The 8,915-nt window shown below is 43.8% G+C and overlaps 1 protein-coding gene across 1 annotated transcript; it reads left to right on the forward strand.

Annotated features, from left to right (window-relative positions):
• The first annotated feature begins 350 nt into the window (after window positions 1-350).
• Window positions 351-3,216, forward strand: LOC123165418 (peroxidase 5). The gene is made up of 2 exons (XM_044583060.1): window positions 351-2,148; window positions 2,236-3,216. Exons 1-2 carry the CDS (start codon window positions 1,909-1,911, stop codon window positions 3,019-3,021), a joined length of 1,026 nt encoding a protein of 341 aa, XP_044438995.1. The 5' UTR covers window positions 351-1,908; the 3' UTR covers window positions 3,022-3,216.
• The last annotated feature ends 5,699 nt before the right edge of the window (window positions 3,217-8,915 follow it).

Raw genomic sequence — 8,915 nt, forward strand, 5'->3', positions numbered from 1 at the left:
ATCTTCATCTATCTGATCGATCAATCAATGTAGCTACAGGGGATATAATGTCATGAGTTTTGACTAATGTGCATGAAAGCTCAAATGTAAACGAAGACAAAAGAGATCCACTCATAAACAATTCGTATCACTACATAGAAGGGCGAAACTTCTTGGAAAAGAAAATCATAAACAGTTGGTGTAGATCTAACGCGACTTTTGCCTGCCCCAGTCATGCATGCATCCACGGCCAGTAAAGAGACCGTGTCTAGAATTAGTCTCAAAACCTTTCTGTTTTGCTGAAGAACTCAACAGATACTAACCATTATTCCCGCATTGTGCGGAAGATGACTGTGTAACTAATGCAAGGTTTGGGGGGGGGGGGGGGGGGGGTAACATTAAGTAGGTAGTGACATACATGCATTGATGACCACAATATATACTGTAAAGGTTATATTATACTCCCTCCGTTCCTAAATATTTGTCTTTCTAGATATTTCAACAAGTGACTACATACGAAGCAAAATGAGTGAATCTACACTCTAAAATGTCTACATACATCCGTATGTGATAGTTCATTTGAAATGACTAGAAAGACAAATATTTAGGAACAGAGGGAGTACTCTGCAAGCATACACATCGACGAATCCAGGAAGTTAGTCAGGCCGAACATTTAAGCTCTCGAAATTTGTAGGTACAAATGCAAGACTGGCCTACCAAAATTCTTGAAATTTAACTACTAAAAACGTGAAAAAGGCATATCTACTAACATGGAATCTTGCCACGTGAAACGTTCACTTGATGCCATTTTACTAAATTGATTCATCAATTTGCACGCACTGCCTTGAGCTAGGCGAAACTTGCCGTCACGAATGGATGCCGGTTATCGATTCACTTTTCTCAGCATGCCCTATGGATTCGTCTTCCCTCTCCCTGCCGCTCCGGCAGCCGGTGGCGGGGAGGGTAATCCCGATGTCTCTGCTCCGGTTAGTAGTTTAGGTTAGGGTTTTTTAGTCCTCCGAGGTGCGGCGCTCGGACGGATGGCGGTGCTTCTTCTTCTTCTTCTTTAAGTTTGTCTTTCGGGTTTTGATTCTCCTCGAGTTTGTCCGCTTGGACTTGGAATCTTAAAGTGTGGTAGAAAGAACTACATATAGTTTTTTCTACGACACTTTAGAGTCTTTCTATTATATTATCTTTGAATCTACATAGAATAGATTAGTAGATTGAAATAGTTAAGTAGTGTAATTTAATTTCTTTTTTCATTGCATCCACTTAATTTCAATCAGGTCAAAATAAAAAATCTAAGACAATTCTTGACCAACCAATCCATGGAAGGAAAAATAATAATAATAAGAATAGACTATAGTAAAATGTAAAAGGAAAAGGAAAAAACTAGTGAATGTTTCATGCTTAAATATCCCGCGAGATGCTTCAAAAGAGCATTAAAATTATTGTAAGAATAAGGAAAGAGTATAAAACAAATGGAAAATGTGTGATATGCCGTGAATAGTTCCGTGGAAGAAAGTCTTAACTTTTGTATGTATAGAACCTTTTTTTAACCATTCGTTATTTCTAGTAGAAATTCCAACGGAGCTCCGGCATAGATTTCTTTATATTCGCAAAAAAGAATGGAGGTCGGTTCACTGGACGAGTAAGTAAGTTTACTTTAGCTGGTGTTAGGTGGACGGAAGGAGCTAATAAAGAACCATGCTCATATAGACACGCGGATATGGTCTTCTTGTTGACTCGGTACCATGCACAACACGCATAGCCAATTTTTTCCCCAACTGCTACATGATGCATGAGTATATAAACACATATCCAGCCAGCCATGAATCACCACATCCATCTCTAGTTTGTAAAGAATCTGGAGAGCTAGGGCGATCAAACTGATCCATAGTTAGTTGCTTCGAGAATTAGCTTCCAGCCATGAGGTTCTCCACTTTAATGTTTGCGTGGGCTGCGGCGGTGCTGCTCGCCGTGGCCGCCTTATCGGCGGTGGCGGACGCATCGCCTCCGCCGTCCAACTTTCTGAAGGTCGGGTTCTACAAGCACACGTGCCCGCAGGCCGAGGACATTGTGCGCGACGCCGTCCGCCGCGCCGTCGCCCGGAACCCCGGCTTCGCTCCTGGCCTCATCCGCATGCATTTCCACGACTGCTTCGTCAGGGTAAGCAACGATCATACATGCATTCCACCACGTGTACATCCATGTACCTGATCTGACCGTTGGATTTGTGTGGTTCAACACGTGTAGGGTTGTGACGGCTCTTTGCTGATCAACTCGACGCCGGGGAACACCGCGGAGAAGGACTCGGTGGCGAATAACCCGAGCATGCGTGGTTTCGAGGTCATCGACGAGGCCAAGGCAGCCCTAGAGGCGAGCTGCCCGCGCACCGTCTCCTGCGCCGACGTGCTCGCCTTCGCGGCGCGCGACGGGGCATACCTTGCCGGCGGCATCAACTATCGTGTCCCATCTGGCCGCCGTGACGGCCGCGTGTCAATTGCCGACGAGGTGCTCAACAACAACGTGCCGCCTCCAACTGATGAGGTCGCGCAGCTCGTGGCCAGCTTCAAGCGCAAGGGACTCTCCGCTGACGACATGGTCACGCTCTCAGGTGCACACACCATCGGTCGCTCTCACTGCTCCTCCTTCACGCAGCGTATCCACAACTTCTCCGGCGAGGTCGGCCGGACCGACCCGTCCATTGACAAGTCTTACGCGGCGGAGCTGAGGCGACAGTGCCCTCCATCGACGGACAACCCGAGCGACCTCACAACGGTGCCGCTGGACCCAATCACACCGCGGGAGTTCGACAACCAGTACTTCAAGAACGTGCTGGCGCGCAAGGTGCCGCTCACCTCCGACCAAACGCTGCTCACCAGCCCCCGGACCGCCGGCATCGTTGCGTTCCACGCCGCCGTGGAGAAGGCGTGGCGGGCCAAGTTCGCCGCCGCTATGGTCAAGATGGGCAATGTCGAGGTGCTCACTGGTCACGAGGGGGAGATCAGAGAGAAGTGCTTTGCCGTCAACCACCACTAGTCAATCATTCTAAAACCATTCCTATGCATAGCTAATATAAATATACATATGCTTGTGTGTACGTCAATCGCAGTGTATGTTATTTGTGTATGTGATGTCATTTGTAAAGTGATTTTCTTGTTAGTTGTTTGTGTACGTCAAAAAGAATAATACTATATGGAAAAACTATTTGTTGTGTATGGGTAATAATTTTCAAAGTGGTCTATTGTTGGTTGTTTGTGTATGTCAAAAAGAGTACATAGTACTATACATCAGAAAGAATAATTGTTCTCCCAGCAAAGAAAAAGAATAATTGTTTTGTATGGGTAAGATTAGTTTATTGGTTTATTTACATAGCTAGAAGTGTCACCCGCAAACCAGAATAGCTAGCTATTTGGAATGGGGCCAGTGATTGGTGGTTTCTAATACCGCCTTGGTCTATGGATATCGACGAAAACCTGCACTAGCGTACTCATGCTACAAAGGCCGACCCATTCCGGGGTTTTTCTATGTCTTTTTCCAGCCGTTCTTGAGAAGGTTCGAGAACCTTCCCAGGACCTTTTTCTGTGTTTCTTTTTACCAGCCTTTTATTCCTTTTTCTTTTTCTTTTTATTTTAGTTTTTAAAATTTTATTTCCTGAATATTTAATGTGTATTTTTTTGGTTTTATTTTTTCTCTTTTATCTTTCCTTTTTCATTTCCACATTTTCAAATTTGGGAATGATTATCGAAGATGGCAAAAAAAATTAGTTCTTAAATATTTTTTACTTTTATGAATATTTTCTGATTCAGTAAAGATTTTATTTAATTTTACAACATTCTTAAAATTTACGAACATTTTTGTGATGAATATTTTTAAAATTGATGTTTTTTTAAATTTTAGGAACATTTTAACAATTCATGATCATTTTTTGAATTGGTAAACAACTTATGAATCCATAAAGATTTTTTGAAATTATTGAATATTTTCTAAATGCGAGAACATTTTTTCAAATTCATGAACATTTAATAAAAGTCGGGACATTTTTTAAACAAAAACCTTTTCCAAATTCATTATTGTTTGGAAACCTAATGATCTTAAATCCTTAAAGATTGATTTTAAAATTTGAGGGAATTCTTTAAAATTAAAAATATTTTCCCAACTTAGTGAACATTTTTTGCAATTCAGTTTTTTTTTAAATCCACACATTTTTAGAGAAGTAAAAAAATGAAGGCAAAGAAGAGATAAAATGAAACAAAAAAACATGGGTGCCTCGCCGCCCACATGGGCCTGCAATTTCGGGTCGTGGGGTGCGTGTTAGCTCGCTTGCCCCCACATGGGTCAGGGAACATTAGCTCGCCTTGTAATCAGAGGGGCCATGTACCAATGAGAGTGATGGCCTCATCTAAAAAAGGAAACAAAATTATTAATTAAGAGTAGTCTTTACAAAGGTAACTCCCACTTTCCCAGGTTGCGCCAAGTGGCGCACTGTATGTGTAGCACAACCTGCGAGTTTTCCTTTTTTTCATAGATTCGTTTATTCAAAATATTTTATTTCTTAAACCATGCGTCTAATCTTGAACCGTTTTCCTCGTTCGATTCCTTGTGTCGAGATCTTCAAAACTAGATCTTATGTTGATAGATTGCGACAATTTTTTTATAAAAAAAACTGGACGAAAAAACCTGAATCAGGAGCTCTTTTTTTTTCTTTCCGAGGAGGCACAACTGTGTCTCTTGCGGAAGCAAATCTATGCCTCCACAAGAAGAAAATATGCGCCTCTGGCGGAAGGAATAAAAGAAAATGCATTTTTTTTCCTTTCCCGAGAGACACGATTGTGCCTCTCGCGGTAGCAAATCTATGCCTTCACGAGAAATAAATTTGTGCCTCTCGCGAAAGACAAAAAATTCTGAGAGGCAGTGCATCTCACAGAAGCAAATTCGTGCCTACACGAGAAGTAAATATGTGCCTCTCGCGGAAGGAAGACAAAATAAAAATTGTTTTTTCCTTTCCCGAGAGACACGACCTTGCATCTCGCGGAAGCAAGTCCGTGCCTTCACGAGAAGTAAATTTGTGCCTCTCGCAGAAGGAGAAAAATAAATAAATAATGTTTATTTTTTCTTTCCCAAGAGACACGATCGTGACTCTCGCGGAAGCAAATCCGTACGTGTAGAAGAAGTAAATATGTTCCTCTCGCGTAAGTAAAAAAGAAAGAAAACACTTTTTTTTCTATACCGAGAAGTACGACCGTGCCTCTCGCGGAAGCAAATCCGCGCCTCCACGAGAAGGAAATCTGTGTCTGTCAGAAAATAAATAAATAAAAGAAAACGTGTTTCTTGTGTAAAAAATCATTTTTTTACCAAAACCTAAGAAAACCCGGGGGAAACCTGGAAAGCAGGAGTTAAAAAAATATTTTAAAGCCGGAAACGCGTTAAAAAACAAAATTCAAAGAAAGCGTCCAGAACGCGACACATGGCGGCGACAGAGAACGCGATTACATGTTCCCAAGCCAAAAAAGTGACCCTTGCGGAGACTCACAAAAGAATAGTCGCTGATTAGTTGCTCTAAAAAAGAAACCAATGAGTGACAGCCTAACGCGGCCAACAAGTATACCCTAATGCAATACGACTCAAGGAGATACACGAAACCAAAATAGTTTTTTTAGAACAACAAGTGGTCGAATTCGTTTTGCTGCTTTCAGCGGCAAGTAGTAACCCAAACGCGCAGGCGTGGGCACTGATGTGCCGAACCCAATTTGTTGTTACACATTTCCATGTTCTTGGTTTTAGGAACCTTAGAGCAATTCTAGTAGATTCCTTATACTCGCGAACTGTATACATGGTATAAGGGCCGAGAAATCAAAGGGGCCATTTCTGCTGCGGCCGAACAGACATCGTATTTGAAACAATAAATTTCAAAAGAAAGCATTCGCGGGCAAAATTGAAAAACACATAATCCATTCGTCATAGTTAGATCATGGCTACATAGGTCGATCATCACTACATTCATACTACAATGCGATACCGCCGTACCCTAACTAGGCAAAATCGGAGATCACCGGAGCTCTCCGGGTGCGGCAGCGACCCTGCGGCGGCGGCGGCGGCGCTCATTCGTCGTCATCGGAGTCCAAGGAGACAAGGTCGACGTATTTCTTGTCCCGCTCCTCCTGCTCGCGGCGCTATGTGGCCCACTTCTCGTGGAACTCGCGTTCGGCGGCGAGTGCCTGCTCGAAGAGGAGGTTGCTGAGCTTGTCGCCTCACCGGTGATGCTCGTCCTCCTGCTGCTGCTCGCGCGCAATGCGCTCGGCGAGCGCCTCGAAAGCGTCCGCGTGAGGCCCGACGAGGTAGTCCTCCAGCCCGTTGTCGCTGTGGCCGCGCGGGCGCTTCTCCCCCGGCTCGATCTTGAATGCAGGGAGGTCGCTGGCCTCCCTCTCCCTCTTCACCGGAAGCAGCCCCGAGCCGGAAGAGCTCCCCGCGCCGGAGCGCCGCGCATGGCGGAGGTCGTACTCCTCCGTCTCGCGACGGGGAGGGACTCCGGCACCGGCAGCCCATACTTCGTGTACCGCTTGGCCACGCGCTTGCGCTCCGGGTCATCGCCGCCACCGCGCCGGCCGGAGTTCCACATCCTCGCAGATTGGGGGTGGGGTGCGGCTGATTTCTCACCGGGGACGAGAAATTGGAGAGGGGATAGGGTGAGTCGCGGCGGCGGGGGGATAGGGTTTCGGCCCCTATCCTCACGCGAAACCCGTAGATATACCGCGTTGGGGGGGGGGGCGGTTTGCGGGCCACCATAATCTTTTTTACGGGCCGAACGACTATATGGGCTCTGGTCTGGCCCAGAAAAGGGCCAAACCCGTATTTTGCCGGAATTTTACAGTTCTCGCGAGTGTAAGGGGTCTGCTAGAGTTGCTCTTATGGAAGGTTCTGCTCCATTTTTTCAATTAAAAGAAAGGGTATTTTTGTCATCTACCATCAGTCAACGTGCATTGACCAGGCGGTAACGGTGGAAAATGGTATTTTTGAGTATGTGTCTAACGGAACAGTGGCATTTTTGAGTAGAGAAAATTTTTAATGGCAGAACTGAGTAGTGTTATACAACCGCTGGCAAAACTGATAAAAACCCCGAAAGAAAAGTGTAGCCTAGTGGCCAGTGAGCAACTGTGTGACCTGGCCGGCGTAGGTCCGAGCCTCGGCTCGGACGCTCTTGTCTCACATTCTCTTCTTAATTAAAAGTTAGTAGGGGTGTCCCCTTCTATTTGTCTTGTTTTTTAAGAAAAGAAAATTGTTTTCTAGTATCATGGATGGTTCTAAGAAGGTAAAGGTGGTGGGTGCTCCTGGGTGTAGGTGCCCTCGGATGAACAGTAAATTTAAAAAATAACTCAAATTTTAGGATATTAAACATGCTCAAATATTTGATGTTCTTGCAAATTTTCAGCTACAAATAACACTCGAGGAGCCCTCACTGAAATAACAAAATCACTGCTGAAAGGTGCACAAAATTTTGAGCACTGGTTTTTTTTTCGGTGAGGGTTCCTCAAATGTTTTTTGTAGCTAAAACTTTACAAGAACATCAAATGTTTTGTGACCCCAAATATCAAGAAATCCCCGGTAAAAATCCAATTCGTGCTTGCAGGGTAGTGGTTGTCGACAGTGGGACAACACTCATGGTGTTCTTTTCCGCTGACGATGACTAGTCCGACCATGAATAAGTGGCGGTTGACGGTTCCGTGTGTTTCCCGATAGGCGAGTGGTGAAATTCCGATCAATCGGCTTGATTGGTATGGTACACGTGGTGATCTGAACCAGTTACTAGAGGAACGTGTTGCCTTAGGCTATTCATAGTGACGAGTATTATATACTAGTATGATATCATTTTTATAGTGCATAATATCATAGATGATCATATTTATTATCGTGCATGACACAAAGTAGTATAATACTTAACATGGTACAGTATCTACCTATATTATTCTAACTTTTTTTCTTTAATTCTCTGCCACACCAGTGTGTTTATTATTTTCCGATACTGGCTAAGATACTACCACTATGGTCAGCCTTGCTGTAAATCCTTGGTACTTCATGATCCCGGCGGCGGTGCCTGAAGGCGTCTGATGAGTCTTTTTTTATCACTTTTCACCTTTTGTTTCGCACAGTACTGATAGGATTTCCAGAGTTTGAAAAAATTGATGAAATTGAAAAAGTTAGTGTCGCTGGCTCCGTTCACTCGCGCACCCTTGCATGCTCCTTTTTTAGGCTTTTTTATGTTGCTGCTTTGCTCTTTCGGGGTAAAAGAAAAACTATTGTCGGTCTTTTAGGTTGAAAATTTTGGTGAAATTAAATAAGGTTCATGGATTAAAAAATACATTGTTTATAATTTATTAAAAACACGAATTGAAAAAAATGATCGTGATTTTTCAAAAACAAAATACTCACAAATTTTAAAAACGCTTTTGAATTTTAAAATTGTTCACAAATTTTTTAACTAGAATATTCATGAATTTCTATCATGTACTATATGAATTATAGCCAATAGTTAAATCTATGGATTTAATCCAATATTTATTCTCAAGTTTTATCATGTTCTGTCACCTTTAGTTCCACCACAACGCCACTATCGCCAGTGGCGGACCTAGAAAGTGTTTGGAGTGGGGGCAAACTAATTGAGTGGGGGCATATTCTACAGAAATTCAAAGAATTTAAGCATATTTTACAGAAAACACAAGCAAATATTACTAAACTTTCAAATTTTCGGTGGGTGCCTGGGCCCCCACTCACCATAACGTGGGTTCGCCCCTGACTATCGCATCGCGCCGACACGAGATGGGTGGCTCGAGCCACCAGATGTTGGAGGGCTCTACACACAAGGTCAGATGAGACTCGCCATGCTGCAAGGAATCCGGGTCCACGAGCCCGACGGTCATGCCTTCGGTCATCGAATG

This window comes from Triticum aestivum, chromosome 1D, assembly GCF_018294505.1.
Source record: "Triticum aestivum cultivar Chinese Spring chromosome 1D, IWGSC CS RefSeq v2.1, whole genome shotgun sequence".
Classification (NCBI taxonomy): domain Eukaryota; kingdom Viridiplantae; phylum Streptophyta; class Magnoliopsida; order Poales; family Poaceae; genus Triticum; species Triticum aestivum.

What these genes read in the sequence shown, in the direction of transcription:
- LOC123165418 (XM_044583060.1), top strand. Translation starts at nt 1,909, where the DNA reads ATGAGGTTCTCCACTTTAATGTTTGCGTGGGCTGCGGCGGTGCTGCTC. An exon ending in TCCACGACTGCTTCGTCAGG is followed by an intron (nt 2,149 to 2,235) that starts GTAAGCAACGAT and finishes CAACACGTGTAG; the next exon opens with GGTTGTGACGGCTCTTTGCT.